General features: G+C 43.7%; 1 protein-coding gene across 1 annotated transcript in view; it reads left to right on the forward strand.

The window, feature by feature from the left end:
* The window catches only part of si:dkeyp-72e1.9 (syntaxin-binding protein 4), a 106,457-nt gene that overhangs the window by 76,719 nt on the left and 6,000 nt on the right, over window positions 1-23,738 (forward strand). Inside the window, exons 13-18 of the mRNA XM_056288679.1 lie at window positions 4,580-4,676; window positions 10,432-10,559; window positions 10,905-10,997; window positions 12,007-12,072; window positions 19,663-19,860; window positions 21,474-21,590. Of these exons, the coding sequence (XP_056144654.1) occupies window positions 4,580-4,676; window positions 10,432-10,559; window positions 10,905-10,997; window positions 12,007-12,072; window positions 19,663-19,860; window positions 21,474-21,590 (699 nt within the window). The remainder of the gene's footprint in view (window positions 1-4,579; window positions 4,677-10,431; window positions 10,560-10,904; window positions 10,998-12,006; window positions 12,073-19,662; window positions 19,861-21,473; window positions 21,591-23,738) is intronic.

A 23,738-nucleotide genomic window follows, 5' to 3' on the forward strand; every position in this document is an offset into this window, starting at 1 on the left:
GGCCATTTCACACTCAGCTACAAACCACCCCAGTGCACGCTGGATGTCGTGTTCTGATAAAGCCAACAAAACCATATCTGCAAAGAGCAGAGATGTAATTCTGACGTTCCCAAAATGTACACACTCCTCACCTTAGCTGTGCCTTGAGATCCTGTCCATGAATATCACAAACAGAATCGGAGACAAGGGACAGCCTTGGCAGAGTCCGACACCCACCGAAAACATGTTTGACTTTGTGCTGAGAATGCAGACACGGCTGTCACTTTGGTTATACAAGGACCGGATGGCTTGTAGCAACTGCCCCGGTAACCCATACTACCGCCTTCTCCAAGTCCACAAAACACATGTAGACTGGCTGGTCAAACTCCCATGCCCCCCTCAGCACTTCCGCAAGGGTAAAGAGTTGGTCCGTTGTTCCACGGCCAGGGCGGAATCTGCATTGTTCCTCCTGTATCCGAAGTTCAACAATCAGTCAGAGCCTCCTTTTCACAGCACCCTAGAGTAGACTTTCCCAGGGAGGCTGAGCCATGTGATGCCTCGATAATTGGAGCACACCCTCCAGTCCCCCTTTTTAAATATGAGAACCACCATCCCAGTCTGCTACTCCACAGGTACTGTCCCCAACCTCCACACGACACTGAAGAGGCGTGTCAGCCAAGACAGCCCAACAATGTTCATAGCCTTCAGCATCTCAGGGCGAATCTCATCCACACTCGCCACCTTGCCACCAAGGAGGTTCTTAACTATCTCAGAGATCTCTGCCAGGGATATGGGTGGTGCTTCCCCTGAGTCTTCAGACTCTACCTCCTCCACTGAGGACATGTTATCCAGGTTCAGGAGCTCCTCAAATTGTTCTTTCCACTGTTAGACAACACCCCCAGTCCGGTCAACAGTTCCCCTCCCCAGCTGAACACAGCCTGAGTCAACCCCTGCTTCCCTTTCCTGAGTTTCCGGATGGTTTGCCAGAACTTCCTTGGCCACCGAAGCCACAGCCCTTCTGGCCTCCCGGTACCTGTCTGCTGCTTCAGGAGACCCCTGGGCCAATCAAGCCCAAAAGGCCTCCTCCTTCAGCCTGACAGCTTCCCTCACCACCGGTGTCCACCAGCGGGTTCTTAGGTTGCCACCTTGACAGGCACCAATGACCTTGTGACCACAGCTCCTGCCTGCTGCATCTGCAATAGAGGCTTTGAATTTGAACATGGCCCACTCAGACTCCATTTCCCCAGCCTCCCTCGGGATACATGAGAATGTCTTCTGGAGGTGGGAGTTGAAGACCTCATGGACAGGGGCCTCCCCCAGACATTCCCAGTTCGCCTTCACTACACGTCTGGGTTTGCCAGGTCTGTCCGGCAGCCTTCCCTGCCATCTGATCCAACTTACCACCAGGTGGTGATCAGTTGACAGCTCTGCTCCTCTCTTCACCCGAGTGTCCAAAACATATGGCCGCAGATCTGATGATATGACCACAAAGTCTATCATCGATCTTTGCCCTAAGGTGTTCTGGTACCAAGTACACTTATGAACTACCTTATGTTCGAACATGGTGTTTGTTATGGCCAATCCATGCCTCGCACAGAAGTCCAATAACAAGGCACTGCTCGGTTTCAGATCAGAGAGGCCGTTCCTCCTAATCACACCCCTTCAGGTTTCTCCATCGTTGCCCATCTGAGTTTCGAAGTCCCCCAGCAGAACTATAGAGTCCCGAGGTGGAGCCCTATCCAGGACACCACCCAGAGACTCCAAGAAGGTAGGATACTCCAAATTGCTATTCGGTGCATAAGCACAAACAACAATCAGAGCCTTCCCCCCCAGCGACTCGCAGTCATATAGAGGCGACCCTCTCATTCCCTGGGGAGAACTCTAACAGGGCGGTGCTCAACCAGGGACTTGTGAGTATTCCCACACCCGCCCGGCGACTGTCCCCTTGGCCAACTCTGGGAAAGTAATGAGTCCAGCCCTTCTCCAGGAATTTGGTACCAGAGCCCATGCTATGTGTGGAGGTGAGCCCAACCATATATATAGTTGGTACGACTCCACCTCCTGCACCAACTCAGGCTCTTTCCCTGCCAGGGAGATGACATTCCATGTCCTGAGGACCAATCTGCAATGCCAGAAGTCAGCACGCCCCGGTCCCCTCTTTTGCCTGCCGCCTGCATTGCACCCTACCCCAATGCTCATCCCCGCATGTGGTGGGTCCACGGGATGATGGCTCCATGTTATTTTTTTGAGTTGGGCCCGACCGGGCCCCATGGGCCAAGGCCCAGCCACCAGATGCTCACTGGCAAGCTCCCTTCCCTGGATGTGTATAGGCAAAAAGTGTTTCAACAACCAATTATTGCTACTTTTGGGAGGTACTGGGACAGATCAAGGGGCAGCGGTGAAACTACCATATATGCAGGTAATGCAGTTGCTTTGGGGCCTGCAACAGTTTAGGGCCCGCTCCCATGGACCCCTCTTTATCTGATCAATATCATAACAAAGATCTCGAGCACTTAATCTACAGTATATAGTATGTCAAAAATGTGCAAAGTGTGCCCGTGCGTAATTATGGAAATGCACACTGCATACTATGCAGTAGAATAGACAACTTTAACTAACTGATGACTTAATTTATTATGACTAATGACTATTGCAAACTGTTCTCTTCTCTCACATGTCTTTTCTCTTTTTCTGAATGATGTCGTCTCCTTTCTCTCTTTGTGTGTGTGAATGGTGTCATGTAAGTCTCTCCCTTGTGTGCATGTGCAGTTGGTCCTCCTCCCAGGTCTCCGTGGTGACGGTGATCACCACCTAGATGCTGCTTGGCATCCCCCTCATTTTCTTTTTATATATCTTATAAATCCATATAATTTTGTTATCCTGTTTCAATATTATATCCTTCTCTCACTAAGATGTGACAATTCTTTTTTCTTTTCTTTTTTTTTTGCGTGGTGGTGCTGGTCACGTGGCTTGGGTCCTCGGCTGTTCTGGTGGTGTCTGGATACTGCTTGGCATCCTGTGCATCATATTCTTCATAAATTTTATAATTCTGTTATCCTCTTTCAATGTTGTATTGTGTAAATTGTGTAAACACAACATCCATTGCACGTTGTCCGTCTTTGGAGAGAGCCCTCCTCTGTTGCTTTCCCTGAGGTTTCTTCCTATTTTTCTCCCTGTTAAAGGGTTTTTTTTAGGGAATTGTCCCTTATCCAGTACGAGGGTCTAAGGGCAGGATGTTGTGTTGCTGTTAAGTCCCTTGAGGCAAATTCGTAATTTGTGATATTGGGCTATACAGATAAAATTGACTTGACTTGACTTGACTTCACACAGCAAAAAGCCTGAACAGTGCACCTATGATGGAGGGGGAACTTATTCATTATTGATTTGACTAAAAATCAAACTAAACACGTGTTTTTTTTCTTATAAGGCCTATGCGCAGATATGAATAATGTTGTCAATGTGCAGGTGTGCCGCCACCGATAATGTTTTCATCCATGTCAAGGTGCGCTGTCACTGATTATTTTTTCATTTGTTATGGAGCTCCGACACCAGATTTTGTTAAGTGAGCTAGTCTATCACTATCTTGGCCTTGCTATTATGACTCCTCCTCTATAGCACGGTGGTCTCCCAAGTAATAATTTCATTTAAAAGTCAACTGTGCAATGCATTTTGCCTGTTGCTGGTCATTTTAAAGCTGCATGCTTTCACTTTCATTTGCTACTGACATTACGATATATTACATGTGGTTGTGATTGGCAAGCCGGGGCCCACTTAGATCACGATCTTAGATCACATCTTGCATTGGGGCCCGGCGCTGCCTCGTTACGCTGTTGTTAAGGGGCTCGTGCACGGGTGCACACTTTTAAGTTGATGAGAATTATAAAGGAAAAAGGTCTTGTTTCATAGTTGAAAACATTGTGTGGTCCATCTGCAGGTTTTCACATTTGTGCATTCATAAATAATTAGTGTGGAATCTTTTATGCATGAGATTGCAGGTGATTGTTGAGACATATGGTGAGGGTGTGATGTCAGGGATGTGGATATGGAAGGAGACAATACTCCATAACCCTGTACCGGGCAATCTAGGATGAATACAGCCACAATGACAGTTTAAGAAAATATCAATACTGCGGTAATTGAATAATGAATAATATTATTCATTGAATTGTTACAAGGGGTGGCACGGTGGTGCAGTGGTTAGCGCAGTTGCCTCACAGCAACAATGTCCTGGGTTCAAACCCCGGGGTTGTCCAACCTTGTGGGGGTCATCCCAGGTCATCCTCTGTGTGGAGTTTGTGTGTTCTCCCCTTGTCTGCATGGGTTTCCACTAGGTGCTCTGGTTTCCTTCCACCATCAAAAAGATACGTAGTAGGTCAGGTGAATCAACCGTACTAAATTGTCCCTAGTTGTGAATGTGTCGACCCTGTGATGGACTGGTGGCCTGTCCAGGGTGTTTCCCTGCCTGCTGCCCAGTGACTACTGGGATAGGCTCCAGCATCTCGTACCCTAATTAGGATAAGCAGTTTGGAGAATGGATGGAATTGTCACAAGGTAAGTTCAAATTTGATTCAAAAACTTTGTTTCTCTTTCTTTCTTTCAGGCTTTGTCCTTTTTGGGTCTGGAAGCCACAGAGGAGAAGAAGGCGCAGTTGAGACAGAGTCTTACCGCAGATCCACAGGGCACTGTTGCATATGGAGGTGGGGCACACGGACACACACACGCACACACACACACACACACACACACACACACACACACACACACACACACATGGGGTCAACATTACATAAACATTGCACAATAATACACTCGGTGCTCTGGTCTTATTCTTTATCACTTTCTCACAGACATACGTGCATATAGAAAATGTGCTTGCACAGTCACACATGCACCATAAAAATTCAGCCTTAATCTGTCTGCAAATAGATGAAAAATGTACCTTAAAATCCTGTAAAACTGTTGCCATATGAAGTATGGGAATTAGTTATGTCACCTGTGCACATTGTTACATTGCATAACCATAAGTCATCTTTGAGTTTGGTTTCATACCGACAGAATTTACGAGTGGCTCCTCTTTTCATAAATTAGCAAAACTTTTATCTTCAAATTCTAATATAAAGGTGATGAACTAACATATTTGGTAGAAATAGGGTATTCTTTCAGATGCTGGGCAGTCAAAATATAAAATGTACTAAAATCAAATTGAATATAATTGAAAGGATCTACTAATATTACTGAGTACATCATAAACATCTTTACATGATGTCTGATCATGTAGAGATTTCTTAAAGATAAGCATATGATTATTTTTTCCATAATTACCACTGTATATATTAAGTCCTTTCTCATAATACTTGTCTTTTTTCTGTGGTTGAATATTAATGCCCTTACTATCAAAAGAGTACAGGAAAGATGAAACAACATGACAACGTGGTGAATTTGATATTTTCTAATCTATAGATTAAGATATAGATTAAAATCTAGATCAGGCCCCGTGTTACCTCCGGCTTGGTCAGGCGTCCCTACAGACACAGTTGGCCGTCAGTGGCGGAACTAGAGATTTTTTTCCTGGGGTGGCAAAGGGGTGGCATGAGGTTCAAGGAGGGGGGCAATGGACATTATTCTAAACGTATTATTATTCAAAACTCGGATTTCATCGAATGTATTTTGTTCTCTATTGTTTGAGATGAGTTTGGTGCGGGTCTCATTGACCTTCAAAATGCATGTACATAAAACATACTTTAAAAACATATTATCTGATTTATAAATGGGGTGGCAACAGGGGTGGCAAGACTGTGTCCCAGAGGTGGCAGTTGCCACCCCGTAGATCCGCGCCTGTTGGCCGTGTCTGCGGGTGGGAAGCTGGATGTGGGTATGTGTCCTGGTCGCTGCACTAGCTCTGGTCGGTCGGGGCACCTGTTCAGGGGGGAGGGGGAACTTGAGGGAATAGCGTGATCATGCCACATGCTACATCCCCCTGGCGAAACTCCTCACTGTCAAGTAAAAAGAAGCGGCTGGCGACTCCACATGTATCGGAGGAGACATGTGGTAGTCTGCAACCCTCCCTGGATCAGCAGAGGGTGTGGAGCAGGGACCAGGACAGCTTGGAAGAGTGGGGTAATTGGCCGGATACAATTGGGGAGAAAAGGGGGGCGGATCCCCTAAAATAAAATAAAATAAAAATCTAGATCAGGGACAAAAAAAGATGTAGTTAAGGCATGGGTTTCCTCCGGGTAGAAAAAAAAATTCTCACAATTGCTCTTTTGCAGACCAATTTCAGATTAACTAACAAAATACTGGCACGAGCTTGTCCTTCTCCTTGATTAGACATGTTAGTGTAAAAGCTGGACACTTCCACTGTAAAAAAAGATCTGTTGTATATAAGACGAACTCATTTTTTGTAGAGTTCTGGTCTGACACAGCTTACCTCAGAAAGTCCTTTATCCCAACCATTAACTGAATTGTCAGATCAATAGTATATGGGATGTAAAATGTGTTGCTATTGTTGGTAGTAAGTGAGACACGTTCGCTCTCTGACAATGTATTTATGTATAAACCAATATTTTCTTCATCATTTTCTTTAAGACAATAATGCTGTCACTGTTCAGCCCTGTTGGGAATAAACAAAGTTATTCTTCAATTGAAATCTGTGGAATGAGATGGAATAATCTCATTATGGACTCGACTACTGTAATGGCATCTTTACAGTAGTCTCTCTAAAAAAAAAAAATCGATCAGATAGTTGCAGCTGATCCAGAACACTGCTGCTCAAGTCCTTACTAAGACCAAAAGAGTGGACCACATCACTCCAGTTCTGAGGTTGTTATACCGGCTTCCTGTCTGTCAAAGCATTGATTTTAAAATGCTGCTCTTGATTTATAAAGCACTGAATGGTTTAGGGCCAAAATACATTTCTGATCTTCTGCTTCGCTATAAATCCAGGCCTCTCAGATTGTCTGGGACAGGTCTGCTTTCTGTCCCCAGAGTCAAAACTAAACATGGAGAGGCAGTTATCAGTTTTTATGCACCACATATCTGGAGCAAACTCCCAGAAAACTGCAGGTCTGCTGCAGCTCTCGGTTCTTTTAAATCAAGCATTCAATGCGGAAGACCTTCCTGTTTGCCACTGCCATTTATTAAATTATATTTGAAGCTTTTGATCATCATCTTACACTGCACTGTACATTTTACTCTTTTTATTTGTATTTAAATGTCTATTTCTTGCCTTATGTTGCTTTTGCATTTTGTCTTAGTGCTTTTTATGTTTGATGTAATGCACTTTGAATTCCCTTGTTGCTGAAATATGCTATACAAATAAATTTGCTTTGCATTGTTTTACTTTAATAGAGATTCACCACCAACCAGCTCAACATAACTTTAATAAGGTTTGGATTGAGCGCTGCTCAACATCCCTATGGAGCACATTTAACATCTTCATGAGTCCATACCATGGTTTAAGGCTGTTCTGTAGTAAAAGAGGGTGCTATGTGGTGTATTAGACAGCTGTCTTTAATGTTTTTACTCACTCGGTACAATACTAATTGAACTAAAAAGTTTTGACAGTCTCTGTCTCCAACAACTTCACTCACACTCTTGTCATTCATTTTCTGAAAGTGAGCTTGTTCAGTTTCTCCTCAGCCTTGTCTGGATGGCTTCTCAGTCATTCAAAAATTACTTAACTCCCATTTCTTTCATTTGGAGAAAAATGTTGCTTACATCACTTGTCCATGTCATGTCTCTCATATAGACAGATCTCATTTTAATGTTATTGAAACTGGGACCAACCTACATGCAACTTTTACTCAGAAATTTAGCAACTAATATGAAAAGGACATCCGGAAACTTGAGAATCACTTTTGGTTCTGGGTTTAAATTATGAGATGAAAAAGTTATTCAGACTTGTTTCAAAAAAATAGATAAGTTTAACTGAATAAGGTTTACATCATCTCTTTAGCTTTGTGATTTGGAGAGCATAATAAATGGATTTTTTTCACTTGACAATTTCATCGTTCTATTTTTGCCTTATCTGTAAAAGCTTCTTGCCTTTAGCTGTTTCAGAATGCAGCAGCAAAGCTTTGAACCGGAACTAAGAGAGATTATATAAAACTGCCATATGAGCATCTTTATGTTTGCGTTGAGTTGAATTTAGAATTAATTGCACACTTTCATTTAGCTGCTTTGAAAGCAAAAGCTGACTTGGCCCCAACATCTTTTACACAACTTACAACTGTGCATGCACCAAAATATGTTTATGTTTGTTTTAATATATTTTACGTATTGATATCTAGCTCTACGGATAAAGCTTATATGACTTAGAAAAGCCAGGAGTGACCACACGTGTTCGTGATCAGTGTTTAGGAATGTAAGGAATAGTAACTTATCTTAAAGATACAGTCCAGTGATTTTAATCAAGTCTCATTGTGGAATATTAATGTTAAGAGGGTAATTTTTTGTCCAGCTTCAGAAGTATCATTTGTTATAGCTATTTTAGCACCCCCTCTCTGAACACAGCCAATTCTCAGGAGATTGAGAGGGTGTGGCCCTGAGTTCACGACACTCTTTATAGCTAGCCTAGCTCGCTAACTTGCATGATGTTGCCAGGCAACTATTCAAAAACAGACAAACTTACAGAGAAACTTACTGATAGTTTCATCAATTGTCCAAATAGATTTTCCAATGATGTAATTTATTACTGGAAGCAAGTTGGTTTTCTGAAAGAGTTTAATTATGTTGATAACCAGGAGGAGAGTTTCTCAAGGCGCTTTAGTCACATTTTCACAACAACACCATTTCTGACACTTTGGATAACTTTACATTAACCAGCCCTCCATTTAAAAAAAACAAACAAAAAACAACACAACAAAAACATCAAGGTTGTAAAACAGGTGCGATGTTTGCTTTGAGAATGTTGATTGAGAAGTATAGAGAAGGCCAGAAGGAGTTACATTGTGTCTTTGTAGATTTAGAGAAAGCATATGACAGGGTGCCGAGAGAGGAGGTGTGGTATTGCATGAGGAAGTGGGGAGTTGCAGAGAGGTATGTAGGAGTGGTGCAGGATATGTATGAGGGAAGTGTGACAATGGTGAGGTGTGTGGTTGGAATGACAGATGGGTTCAAGGTGGAGGTGGAATTACATCAAGGATCGGCTCTGAGTCCTTTCTTGTTTGCAATGGTGATGGACAGGTTGATGGACGAGATCAGGCAGGAGACTCCGTGGACTATGATGTTCGCGGATGACATTGTGATCTGTAGTGAGAGTAGGGTGCAGGTTGAGGAGAGCCTGGAGAGGTGGAGGGTATGCACTGGAGAGAAGAGGAATGAAAGTCAGTAGGAGCAAGATGAAATACCTATGCGTGAATGAGAGGGAGGACAGTGGAATGGTGAGGATGCAAGGAGCGGAGGGGATGAAGGCATATGAGTTTAAATTCTTAGGGTCAACTGTCCAAAGTAACGGGGAGTGCAGGAGAGAGGTGAAGAAGAGAGTGCATGCAGGGTGGAGTGGTGGAGAAGAGTGTCAGGAGTGATTTGCGACAGAATGGTACCAGCAAGAGTTAAAGGGAAGGTTTACAAGATGGTTGTGAGACCAGCTGTGTTATATGGTTTGGAGACAGTGGCACTGACGAAAAGACAGGAGGCGGAGCTGGAGGTGGCAGAGTTGAAGATGCTAAGATTTTCACTGGGAGTGACAAAGAAGAACAGGATTAGGAACGAGTATATTAGAGGGACAGCTCAGGTTGGACGGTTTGGAGACAAAGCAAGAGACAAGATTGAGATGACTTGGACATGTGTGGAGGAGAGATGCTGGGTATATTGGGAGAAGGATGCTGAATATGGAGCTGCCAGGCAAGAGGAAAAGAGGAAGGCCAAAGAGGAGGTTTATGGGTGTGGTGAGGGAAGACATGCAGGTAGCTGGTGTGACAGAGGAAGACGCAGAAGATAGGAAGAAATGGAAACGGATGAGCCACTGTGGCGACTCCTAACGGGAGCAGCCAAAAGTAGTAGTAGAAGGTTGTAAGACATGATTTTCGTTGGCCTAGACATTTAAGGCTGAAATCTGCAAAATTTTTCTATTAATAAATTGGGTTGTTTTTTTTTTATCCATCTGGACTGTTGGGTTATACCTTGTTTGTAGTCTGAGTAAATCAGTTGCGACAGGTTTGTTTCTCTCTGCCGCCTACATTGACCAGTAATAGTCTTGTTTATTTTGTTTTTGTTTTTAGTTTTTTTTTTTTTTTTTTTTTGGGGAGTCTATTGGGGTTTTAAAATTTGATTTAATAGCCTAACAGCCACAATTGAACCGTAGTACATGATTTACAGTTATTACTGCTAATTATTGTTAATGATGTATTTTTTATTCCTTTTATTTTACAATACTCTTAACTTTGTTGTGTCATCCAAAGTCATTACTCTTTTCTTTATTTCTATTTTTATTTCTATTTATTTTCTGATCAGAATTTGTGGAGGCCATTCGCAATGTTTTCCAAGAAAACCTGGAGGAGGTGGGCCTAGTGCATGTCCCATTTATGTTCTCCTATCACGAAGCAGCAAGCCTGATGGACACGTCAGCATTCCACTCCCCTGTAAGCAACCCCAACAACCCCTCCAAAAATCAAAGATGTCTGGAATATTTTTATGTATATTTCTAAAGGCTTCATTCACTGTTTGGTATGATAGAGCTAGGTCTATGTTTGTATGAATATGATCATTCATAATAAGTCAACTTGCTTGTTAACCTGGCCCCCTGGCTGATATATAGATATTACCTTGGAAAACACATGCACATGCACACAGACACAGCAAATTGCTTTTAGTTTCTAGGGTCCACAGTTAAAAAGTAAACGCACAATGAACTGCCTTTTTTGCCACACACAGCTATCTCCACTGGCCCTCTGATGACTGTTTGTGTGTCTTTGTGTTACTGGCAGACGTATGAGTCTGAATGCAGCTACAGCAGTGAGGAGATGGAACAGTTTCATACAGAGGTGAAGCAATTGCAGACACAAATGAAGCAGCTCAAGGTGAAGACACAGACAAACCTATATTTTAGCAACTCATTCAGTCTTGGTGCCATCTCACAGTATTTTGCACAGTCCTTTACATTTTTATAAATACATTTTGTTCTTTCCTCTGTTCAATCTGCAAATGAATCAATTACTCATGAGCCATGTTTCTCAATTAGGGTTCTGAGCAAACATTTTAAATTTAAATGAAATTTAAATACAATCAGGTGTTTTTTTGTTGCTGATTTTAAAGCGAACAAAATGCCTCTGTACATTGAAAAAGAAAATGGAAAGGGGCGTATGAAAAGTACTTGCAACTGTAGAAATTTGAAAGTTCTATTTCTGTTGCTCTTTATCTTCCAATTTTATCAGCACATCAATGTTCTCCCTTAAGTATATGGAAAAATCTTTCAGGTTTTGGCGAATTTCTTCAAGATTTTGGCATTTCTGATCATGTTTTTCCATTCACACCCTCAAAATAGAAACGTAAATAGCCTAATTTCGGGCATCCGGGTGGCGTAGTGGTCTGTTCTGTTGCCTACCAACACGGGGATCAGCGGTTCAAATCCCCATGTTACCCCCAGCTTGGTCAGGTGCCCCTACAGACACAATTGTCCTTGTCTGCGGGTGGGAAGCTGGATGCGGGTATGTGTCCTGGTCGCTGCACTATCGCCCCCTCTGGTGGGTCAGGGAACCTGTTCGGGGGGAAGGGGAAGTGGGGGGAATAGCGCTATCCTCCCACGTGCTACATCCCCCTCGTGAAACTCCTCACTCTCAGGTAAAAAGAAGCAGCTGGCGACTCCATGTGTATCAGAGGAGGCATGTGGTAGTCTGCAGCCCTCCCCAGATCAGCAGAGGGGTTGGAGCAGCGACCGGGATGGCTCGGAAGAGTGGGGTAATTGGCCAAGTACAATTTGGAGAAAAAAAGTGGGGGAAATCCAAAAAAAATCTGAAGCGTTTGGCAAGGCTTTTGAGGTGAACTTCTATGAGCCAGTCCTCTTAGCCTTTCTGTTTCCTCTCTCTGTAGGTGATGTTGAAGGATACAGAGTACAGCAAGAAGACTCTGGAGGAGGAACTGCAGAAGACCTCAGAGGTGAGAGGGATGAGAGAGGAGGACCATATTCAGCCTGTACTTCACAGATTAATGATCACAGGTTTTCCAAAATGATCCTTAATCAAACTTGTTTAAACACTTTTCAGACAGGGAGATTTTTTTGCTTCCTTGTACTGTGCAAATAGTAACTACCTGCACCTTCACAGGAAAGTGTTTATATGTATTGTAAATGTCTCTATAAACAGAAATCTGTACTGATAGAATTGTAGTGGGTGGTTCTGGTTTCAGCTGTGCTCTAAAGCAGACAGCAACATATTTTGCATATTTTAGTAGGTTATTAAATTATACTGCATTAATGCATCTCCATGTCAAGTGAACATATCAAAATGAATGGTTGAGAGAATGAACAGGGATGTATTCCAGAAAACGGTTTTGTTAAAGGTAAAGAGAGGTAACTCAAACTCTGGGTGGTAACTGACCCAGATTTGAGTTACGTCTCTTTCTGGAATGGACAACCCAGAGGTTCCTTCATCTCAGGGTTAACAAACTCAGAGTTTTCATTAAACCCACGTTCTGGAATTCACCCCAGGTCTGTTTAACATCTTTGTTTTTATTATCCATCATTGCGACATTGCACTGGGAGCCACTATCCATGTACCGAAATTCACACTGCACCGTTGGGCACATTGATATGCAACAGCACAGGAGTAGGTGGTATTGTGGTTACAGTGTGTGCAACTTGTGGCTAGTGATGAGCAAAACAGTTCTTTTCAGTACACCGAATCATTAGAATCAGTTCTGTGGCAACTTCTACTTTGAAAAAAGGACCACTCCAAAACTTTATGTCCCGAGATCAACTTTATCTAGGACAGGCAAGACCAATAATTTTATACCGAGGCTTATCTTGTAGAGGTGAAGGAGCTTACACACACGCACGCATGCACACAAACACACGAGAGAACGAAGAAAACCCCATAACCTGGAAACTCATAAGAACAGTGTCTCTTAACAAACAGCTACCCCTAGCGGTAGTATGGCTATATTACTACTACTACTACTACTACTATTACTACTACTACTACTACTACTACTACTACTACTACTACTTTCGGCTACTCCCGTTAGGGGTCGCCACAGCGGATCATCTGTTTCTATCTCTTCCTGTTCTCTGCATCTTCCTCTGTCACACTAGCCTACCTGCATGTCCTCCCTCATCACATCCATAAACCTCCTCTTTGGCCTTCCTCTTTTCCTCTTGCCTGGCAGCTTATATATTCAGTATCCTTCTCCCAATATACCCAGCATCTCTCCTCCACACATGTCCAAACCATCTCAAATTTGCCTCCCTTGCTTTGTCTCCAAACCGTCCAACCTGAGCTGTCCCTCTAATATACTCGTTTCTAACCCTGTCCTTCTTCGTCACTCCCAACGAAAATCTTAGTATCTTCAATTCTGTCACCTCCAGCTCCGCCTCCTGTCTTTTCATCAGTACCACTGTCTCCAAACCATACAATGTAGCTGGTCTCAATACCATCTTGTAAACCTTTTAACTCTTGCTGGTACCATTCTGTTGGAAATTAGTCCTGAAACTCTTCTCCACCCACTCCACCCTGCCTGCACTCTCTTCTTCACCTCTCTTCTGCACTCCCCGTTACTTTGAACAAGTGTTCCGAAGTATTTAAACTCATCCACCTTCGTCACCTCTACTCCTTGCATCCTCACCATTCTGCCATCTTCCCTCTCATTCACACATATGTACTCCGTCTTGTGCCTACTGACTTTCATTCCTCCTCTCTCCAGTGCATACCTCCATCTCTCCAGGCTCTCCTCAACTTGCTCCCTACTCTTGCTACAGATCACAATGTCATCCACAAACACCATAGTCCACAAAGACTCCTGCCTGATCTCATCCATCAACCTGTCCATCACCATTGCAAACAAGAAAAGGCTCAGAGCTGATTCTTTATGTAATCCCACCTTCACCTTGAACCCATCCATCATTCCTACCACACACCCCACCACTGTCACACTGGCCTCATGCATATACTGAACCACTCTTACATACTTCTCTGCTACTTACTCATACACACCACACCTCCGCTCTCGGCAACGTCATGTGCTAAATTCATATAGACAATGTAACGCCCTCTGGCCTTCTCTATACTTCTACATCAACATTCTCAAAGCAAACATCATGTCTGCAGTGCTCTTTCGTGGCATACAACTATACTGCTGCTCACAAATCATCACCTTTCCTCTTAACCTAGCTTCTATTACTCTTTCCCATATCTTCATGCTGTTGCTGTGGCAACTTTATACCTGTGTAGTTACTACAGCTCTGCACATCACCCTTATTCTTGAAATTCGGTACCGGTTTGCTTCTTCTCCACTCCTCAGGCATCCTCTGACTTTCCAAGATTGTGTTAAGCAATCTAGTTAAAAAAAAAACACTGCCATCTCTCCTAAAAACCGCCATGCCTCCTTGGGTTTGTCATCAGGACCAACCACCTTTCCACTCTTTGTCCTCTTCATAGCTATCCTCACCTCCTCCTTGCTAATCCACCGCACTTCCTGATTCACTATCTGCACATTATCCAACCTTCTCTCTCTCCTTTTCTTCATTCATCTGCCTCTCAAAGTACTCCTTCCACCTTCTCAACACCCTCTCTCCTCGCTTGTCAGCTCATTTCCATTTCTATCCTTCATCGCCCTAACTTGCTGCACATCCTTCCCAGCTCAGTCCCTCTGTCTAGCCAATCATTACAAGTCCTTTTCTCCTTCCTTAGTGTCTAACCTCTCATACAACTCACCATATGCCTTTTCTTTTGCCTTCACCACCTCTCTACGTCACATCTCCTTGTACTCCTGTGTAGTTTCTTCATCTCTCTGACTAACCCACTTCTTCTTTGCCAACCTCTTCATCTGTATACTTATAGTAACTTGTCCCTGAACTCCAAACAACAGTCTTCCTTCTTCGACTTCCACCATTTGATCCCTGGCACAGAGCCAAGGACACATATTTTCAACATGGATGGCATATTCTTCTTGAACAGCAGCCAAATGTCCTCTGTCCCAGCCCACACAGTGTTTGTGCACCTGACGGCTAATTTCTTCCTCCATACCGTCCAAGAAACAAGTCTTAAGCTGTTGTTCATATGGAGAGTCATTTTGATCATTAGGCGGCGCTGGTGGTGCTAGACCGCTGTTTTCCCTGAAAACTTTAGTCAATCTGACTGAAAAATCAGACAGTCTCTCCAGGCTGCTGTCTACAGTCCTTTACTGTCCCACATCTCATGATGGCCAGGAAACTGTCTCATTTTGCCACATAGTCCCTCTACATGGCGCCAATAATTGGCATTGTCTGCCCAGTCATAACGGTCATCCTCTTCTAGCCAGCCCCCTTGTACTCGGCCCCATTTCAATTTAATGCTGTGCATCAAGAGGGATTTGATTTCTCTCAGCGTCGGTCTGTGATGATCTACAATCTCGAGCAACACATTGACGACTGTATTTCCTCCATGTGTGGATATGTCTGGCAGATCATTGGCCACTGATTTCCTTTCCTCTGGTGTCCAGGCTCTGTAGACATACATCGTGGCATTTCCGTCTACTCTTGGATTAGGTACTTCAATCATCAGAAGCGCATAGGTGCTTTGCGATCTTGTTTTTCCAGCAATGGGGCTGAATGTTTCAGACTCACCTTGCGAGGAGGAGGATGCAACCTGAGTCGTACTTGCCTTGTATGGGGGCGGGGCGGTTGCTGGGCTCTGCGTGACGGGCTCTGCTGCTGCAGCCGGCTGTCCTCAGGCCTCTGGATACAGACGGACAGGCTGCCATCGATCTACGGCTGGTTGCTGCTGATCTGCAGCAGGTTGCTGCTGATCTACGGGTCTCTGATGAGCGGCTGTGGGATTCTCTCACTATTCCTTTGCCTGTTTCTTTTCTCAGCCTCCTCTTTCCACATCATCAACGCTTTCCAATCCACTTTACCTTTACCTTTCTTCCTTTCATATTTTTCCATATTATCCTGCAATTGTTGTAGCTGATTTACACTATCAATCAATCAATCAATCAATCAATCAATCAATCAATCAATCAATCAAGTTGCATTTTATATATAGTGCTTTTCTAGCTGCAACAGCCCATCAAAGCGCTTTACATTTCTGGTCAAATCTGATTTCAGACACCTGTTATAAGAGAACACAAACCGTTTTCTGTACAATTGCTACCTATTTCATATGCGTAAGGCTACCGAAATGTGATTTACAACAATTAACTTATTCACACGTGTATTACAAAAAGATTTGACATGGGCCATTTGAGACTATTGACATGAAGCAGACCAGTGACAGACCTTAGTCGGTATGGCGTATGCAGATAATGGATTGTCAACAGCAGCGGAATGGTCACCAGAAACTACAAAGTTATTTTCCTGCACCTAACATTGCCATTTCCATTATTACCACATGGGAATGAATCAGAGCCTCTGAATAGCACACAGGCTTTGCACATTAACACGGCTGAATGGGTTTCCATGTTAACTGTTCGAATAGATTTAATCATGTCAGCGCATGGCAGGCTAACCACATGCATAAAACTACCACAGACTAAAGCTACCAGTTTCAGGAAATCCAAATTTCTTTTCCCACATTGAAAGTTGTTTACAGGAGTCATCACTATATTTTTCACACATAATTTTCGCGCATCCTGTCAAACAAGTCAAAACATCCTGTCAAAGGTTTGCTTTGATTTTCCCCCATTCTGCTATTCTTCAATTACTCTCTTACCCGGAAATTTCCTTTCATGACCATTCAATTGACATTATTCATTATTTCCTTTGCCAATGGGTCATCATCCCTAAGTGAATGTCATTACCTTCAGACGTGTTCACGTGGTCTTCAATACACTATCCACGGTTAAATAAAAAGCCATATCATACAATTCCTTTCCCCACAATCTCACAACAGTCTCTTCTCAACCAGGGAAGGTAGACTTCCTGGGTCTTAGGGGATATTTCAATCTCTTCACCAGACTGGCCGGCCAGATTCAATCCGTGCAGAGTGGGTCAAAGAAGAATATGAGTTAGGCATCCCGAACGAACCCCCAAATTGTCGTGGCAGTTATTCAATTCCACTCTGACATTAAATGAGGAGCGAGACAAAAATCTATTACAGTATTGTCACACTATTCTAATATATGTTCAATGAACAGACACACTCAAGGCTAGATGCTTGAACACGCGCTGATCAATACAGTACAGTCTCTCTTATTAGGCAGTTATCTCATGTCTTCCAGCTCTCATCCCACCAAGGCCATTTCTCCAATTAGTGTGTACAGACTTACTACACTCACTGAGTCTCTAATAATTCCTCTGCTATCAACAGTTAACAATAGCCTTTATTTATGCACCTGGAGAAGATACCTTATAAGACTACCTTTGTTCTATTACACATGGACTTTAAGCATCTATCTAAGCAATGTAAAATAAAGCTCAACATGGTATAGGTCATACATGGTGAAAGATTAAAAGTAAGCAAATATCAAATATGAATTGCTCTCAGAGTATCCTTCCAGAAACAATCGACAATGCCCATCTTACCTCGATGACCATGAGTAAGGTGGTCATAACCTATAGACTGTGACCAAACAAATGCACTAACAAGACAATCTATTTCACAGGTCATTTTGTGAAGAGCACATGGACACTGTTCTGTCTCCAAGACTGTTTGCACTAAGTACACTAATGAATGTGTTTGAATGACTGTGAATGTTCTAACACAGAATTTAAACAATCCAATATTTAAATCCTAAATTGTAGTATGCTTACACTCAGAAGAAAGTGTACTGTTGAGAAGTAATTTTGTTTGTTAGAAATGGCAAGTGAATATCAGTTATTTCTAAGATTGTTCAAATTAAATATAGTTGGTTGTGAAAACAAAGGTGTTTGGTGTTCAAAAAAAGAGTAGTCTAGTGTTTACAGCGCATACAACACTACAGAGTGTGTGCGACAGTGACGTAGTCATGCACAGTGACACACACAAGGAGATAGCCCCACGAAATGCGATTCTGCTGTATGTATGCCATCGACCTGAGTACTGTCTGAATATTTTATTGTTAATCTAACATAAGTTGTCTTTGCATTCTGATGCATATAAAAACATCACAGGTGGGCACTTTCTTACACACAAACACTAAATTTCAACAAAAGCTGAAGCAAAATCTTTCTACACGTAGGGATTTTTCCAGTTGTAATGTTATATAAGGGCGTACAGGTAGTGTAGCAGTCTATTCCGTTACCTACCAACACTGGGATCGCCTGTTCAAATCCCTGTGTTACCTTCGGCTTGGTTGGGCGTCCCAACAGACACAACTGGCTGTGTCTACGGGTGGGAACCGGATGTGGGTATGTGTTTGGGTCGCTGCAGTAGTGCCTCCTCTGGTCGGCCAGGGCGCCTGTTCGGCGGGGCGGGGCGGGGGGGTGATAACATGATCCTCCCACGCGCTACGTCCGCTGGGCAAAACTCCTCACAGTCAGGTGAAAAGAAGCGGCTGGTGACTCCACATGTGTCGGAGGAGGCATGTGGTTGTCTTCAGTCCTCCCCGGATCAGCAGAAGGGTAGGAACAGAGACCAGGACGGCTCGGAAGAGTGGGGTAATTGGATGGGTACAACTGGGGAGAAAAAGGGGGGGGTGCCTTATCCTTTAGAGACACAGTTTAGGTCTCTTTCCCAAGGGATATATAAGGTTAGGAAGGGGAAATAAGAGGGCGTCCAGGTAGAATGGCGGTCTATTCTGTTGCCTACCAACATGGGAATTGCCAGTTCGAATCCCTGTGTTATATTCGGCTTGGCCGGGCATCCCTACAGACACAATTGGCCGTGTCTACAGGTGAGAAGCTGGATGTGGGTATGTGTCTGGGTTGCTCCACTAGCACCTCCTGTGGTCGGTTAGGGCACCTGTTCAGGGGGGAGGGTGAACTAGGGGGAATATCGTGATTCTCCCATGCGCTACGTCCTCCTGGCGAAACTCCTCACTGTCAGGTGAAAAGAAGCGGCTGGTGACTCCACATGTATCCAAGGAGGCATGAGGTAGTCTGCAGCCCTCCCCGAATCGGCAGAGGGGGTGGAGCAGTGAGCAGGATGGCTTAGAAGAGTAGGGTAATTGTATGGATACAATTGGGGAGAAAAAGGGGGGGAAAATACAACAACAACAAAAGAAAGGAGAAATAAGCATGAAAATGAGACACTTGTGAAAACCCCAGTCACTGGTGACATGTACACAGGTACTTACATACGTACATGACATTCAATGGGACATGGATATACAAATACGGACACTAATGCCATCAAACGAAACAACAGGTAAATTCAGATAAAATATACCAGCATTCTCAAAGGCATGTATATCAGTTTTATCAGTGAGCCATTGGTTCAAAGATTACAGAAAAGGTCAACTTAAATCTTGACGCCTGTTACTTTAAACCCAGTGACATTTTTTTCCCTGCACATGTAGGCAATCTGAGTGGGTGACACATCCGAAGATGATCACGAATACAAAAAAACAGACTGAAAAACAATAGTGAGCGATTTCTGAAATAACTCATTGTGTCATCTGTCCTGTCCCCCACAGAAAGCGTGTCTAACTGTGGAGGAGAATAGTCGTCTGAAGAGCCGTCTGCAGGCGGCCGAGGCCGAGGCGGCACAGCGGCAGGCCTACAGCGCTGAGCAGGACTATGAGGAGGTCATTCAGCTGCTGGAGGCTGAAATCAAGGATCTGAAGAACCAGCTGGTGGGCAAGAGACAACCACACGGCCTTGAGACCTCCAAGGTCAGCACACAACAGGGGACAAGCAGATGGTTTCACACAGCGACCAAAAACCAAAAGGTTTTTTTTTCCAGCTTGTCTCCAAGGCATTTTTGCTTTGCCACATAGCATATGGTGGAGAGAGAAAGAGAGAGAGACAGACAGACAGACAGACAGACAGAGAGAGAGAGAGAGAGATAGAGCAAGAGAGAGATAGAGAGAGAGAGAGAATGACATGCAGAAGGCAGAATATTTTACCCCAGTGGATGCTAAAACTTAACAACCACCTGTACCATTTGTGCGTCAATGTTTTTTGTTTTTTCTTTTGAAGACAGAAAAGGATATTTCAATGACGGTTACTTATGCACCATAACTGTTTGAGTAGACACACGCCAACCACAGTTAATTTAATACTTGGCTAATCATCATCACATGAAATTGTATTAGCAGCAAACAATAGGATATAAATCAGAACAAATAGTACAGATAGCTCGTACAGTAATGTACTGAATACAACCAATAGGTATTTTGTCAGCATGAAATGTAAATGTTGGCATAAGATTTTTGATTTTTGCTACATTTACTATGCAGAATTAAAGTGTGATTTTTTTTTCTAGGTTCTCCATATTTCATATTTACACCCTATGTGTGGTCTGCTCAAATGTAAAGTAGTGGCACCCTATACCAACAGATATACTGAGTAAAGGTGTGCCTAGTTAGATAATATTGGTTCGGAAATGTGTCTAGACTTGCAAATGTGGATTGTCAGCTGCTGGTTTTCTCATTTCATACGGTTCACGGTGTCCCTCTTAACATAAACAATGAAATATGCATGCCATGGTCCTGTTGTAAAATAGTGAGACTACGCTTGCTTGTGCGTGAATGTAACTGTAAAACAAAAAACATGGTCGTTTGTTTTAGACACAATTCCCACACTGTCCCGCCTATCATAATTAAAGGCCAGGTGGTGGATAGTGTCAAGAACTACACTTACTTGGGAGCTGCCATTAATAAACTGTCTCTTGATGTAAATCTTAAGGCACCGTGCAAAAGGGATCACTAAATGCCTGTTTTTTTATTGTTTTGTTTTTTGTTTTTTGTTTTTGTTTTTGTTTTTTTTGTTGAGGAAACCAACAATCTCTCAATGTTGAAAAGACCCAGATAGAAATGTTTTTGGAAAGTCTTGCATTTAATTCTATTAGATTTTCTCCACCAATGGTATTCTGAGACTGACAATGACAGAATAATCAGGAAACTTCAACATATGCCTGTTCAGGTCATTACAAAGACAGGCATTTGTGTTTACAACTTGCAAATAAATGCTCTAGTAAACATTCCTCTGGCTCCACTAGAAGTCAATAACATACATAGGATTTTAGGTAAAGACCATGTTGAAAGGGGCTATTTCGTATTATTGCATTTATTTAGAATAGACAAATTGTTGAATAAGCATTTTTACAATGTCATTGATTAAAAAAATAAAAAAGACAACCACTGTTTAGTTGGCACCTGCAGTAATAGCCTGCAGCAACATGGTTAACTATGGATCAAACAGTTTTTTTTTGGTCCGTGTTGAAACAGTGTTAATTATACACCCTGGATTAATGTGATGTTTCCATGTGATTAATGTGTCCAAGGGAGAGGTGATGGAGCTGAACAGGAGGCTGATGGCCATCGACGGCCAACTGAAGAGGTCAGAGCTGAGCAGGAAACACCTGGAAATCTCCAACAAGAAACTGCTGGGCTTTGCACAGGTGAGACCTCAGAAAACCAGCAGATTTAAACTAGGCTCTCAAATAAAGTGCAACATCTCATCTCATCATCAGCCGCTTCTCCGGGGTCAGGTCGCGGTGGCAGCAAGCTAAGTAGGGCACTTCAGACATCCCTTTCCCCAGCAACGCGCCCTCCAGCTCTTCCTGGGGGATCCCAAGGCGTTCCCAGCCCAGATTGGACATGTAGTACCTCCAGCGAGTTCTTTGTCTACCCCGGGGTCTCCTCCGAGTTGGGCGTGCCCGGAAAACCTCCAAAGGAAGGCGCCCAGGGGGCATCCTAATCAGATGCCCGAATCACCTCAACTGGCTCCTTTCGACGTGAAGGAGCAGCGGCTCTACTCTGTGCTCCCTCCGGATGTCTGAGCTCCTCACCCTATATCCAAGGCTGAGCCCAGACACCTTACAGAAGAAACTCATTTCAGCCCCTTGTATCTGTCATCTCACCCTTTCGGTCACTACCCAAAGCTCATGACCACAGGTGAGGGTTGGAACAAACATTGACTGGTAAATTGAAAGCTTTGCCTTCCCGCTCAGCTCCTTCTTCACCACAACAGTCCAGTACAACATCCGCATTACTGCTGATACTGCACTAATCCGCCTGTCAATCTCCCGCTCCATCCTACCCTCATTCGTGAACAAGACCCCGAGATACTTGAACTCCTTCACTTGAGGCAACAACTCATCCCCAACCCGGAGGGAGCAATCCACCATTTTTCAGTAGAGAACCGTGGCCTCACACTTGGAGGTGCTGACTCTCATCCCAGCCATTTCACACTCAGCTGCAAACCACCCCAGTGCATGCTGGAGGTTGCGATCTGATGACGCTAACAAAACCACATCATCTGCAAAGAGCAGAGATGCAATTCTGAGGTTCCCAAAGAGGACACGCTCCTCATCTCGGCTGTGCCTTGAGATCCCGTCCATGAATATCACAAACAGAATCGGAGACATGGAATAACCTGGGTGGAGTCCAACACCCACCGAAAACCAGAGATGTAAAAACGAGGTCCAGAAAGTAAATGTCCAAACCATGTATTTGCTCCAACCATCTTACTAAACCAGCTGATTTCATTAGCAAGTTTTCCCTACCTAGTTGAGGAGTGGTGTTGACTAGAATATGCTGGTGTAGCGCATGAGTGGAGCAAATACGTGGTTTGGACTTTTACTTTCTGGACCTGGTTTTTACACCTCTGCTGTAAACGTGTTTGACTTTGTGCTGAGAATGTGGACACAGGTCTCAATTTGGTTATACGTACCCGGACCGTATGGCCTGTAGCAACTGCCCTGGTACCCCATACTCCTGCAGTACCCCCCCCCCACAGAGTGCCCCGGGGTACACGGTCGTAAGCCTTCTCCAAGACCACAAAACACATGTAGACCCATTTGGCTGGTCAAACTCCATGCCTCCCTCAGCACTTCCGCAAGGGTAAAGAGTCGGTCCATTGTTCCACGACCAGGATGGAATCCGCATTTTTCCTCCTGGATCTGATGTTCAACAATCAGTCGGAGAGTCCTTTCCAGCACCCAGGGAGCTCTCAGGGTAGGCTGAGCAGTGTGATGCCCCGATAATTGGAGCACAACCTCTGGTCTTTAAGCAAATTAGTGGGGAAAAGTTAATCTCCAAATGACACTTTGAAATTAATTATTTTTTTATTTCACCTTTATAACAGTTAAGTGGGAATCCTAAAGCTCTCTTGAACTTTGACCTTAAACAGGGTAATAGTCACCATTTATTCTCTCATTCACATCCTAGTGCCTGAGATTTACATACAGGCTAGCAGAATATTACTTTAATGTTAAAGCGAAGGAAGGCTATGTAACCAAGGCATAGCATCAGATACCATATAACAGCACTGGGACACTGTACATACAAAGGTAGTCAAGCTGTGACTGGTTCAAAACATTTAAAGTAGACTCATGTATGGTCCATCCTTCTCTATCAGTCCACTATATAGTTAGAGGACTTCGGTGGCACAGTGGTTAGCATGGTCCCCTCACAGCAAGAAGTTCCTGGGTTCGAGCCCCGGGGTAGCCCAAGTTTGGGGGTCGTCCCGATTTGTCCTCTGTGGAGTTTGCATGTTATCCCTGTGTCTGCGTGGGTTTCCTCTGGGTGTTCCGGCTTCCTCCCAC

The sequence above is a fragment of the Lampris incognitus genome, chromosome 10 (assembly GCF_029633865.1).
Source record: "Lampris incognitus isolate fLamInc1 chromosome 10, fLamInc1.hap2, whole genome shotgun sequence".
NCBI classification, from domain to species: domain Eukaryota; kingdom Metazoa; phylum Chordata; class Actinopteri; order Lampriformes; family Lampridae; genus Lampris; species Lampris incognitus.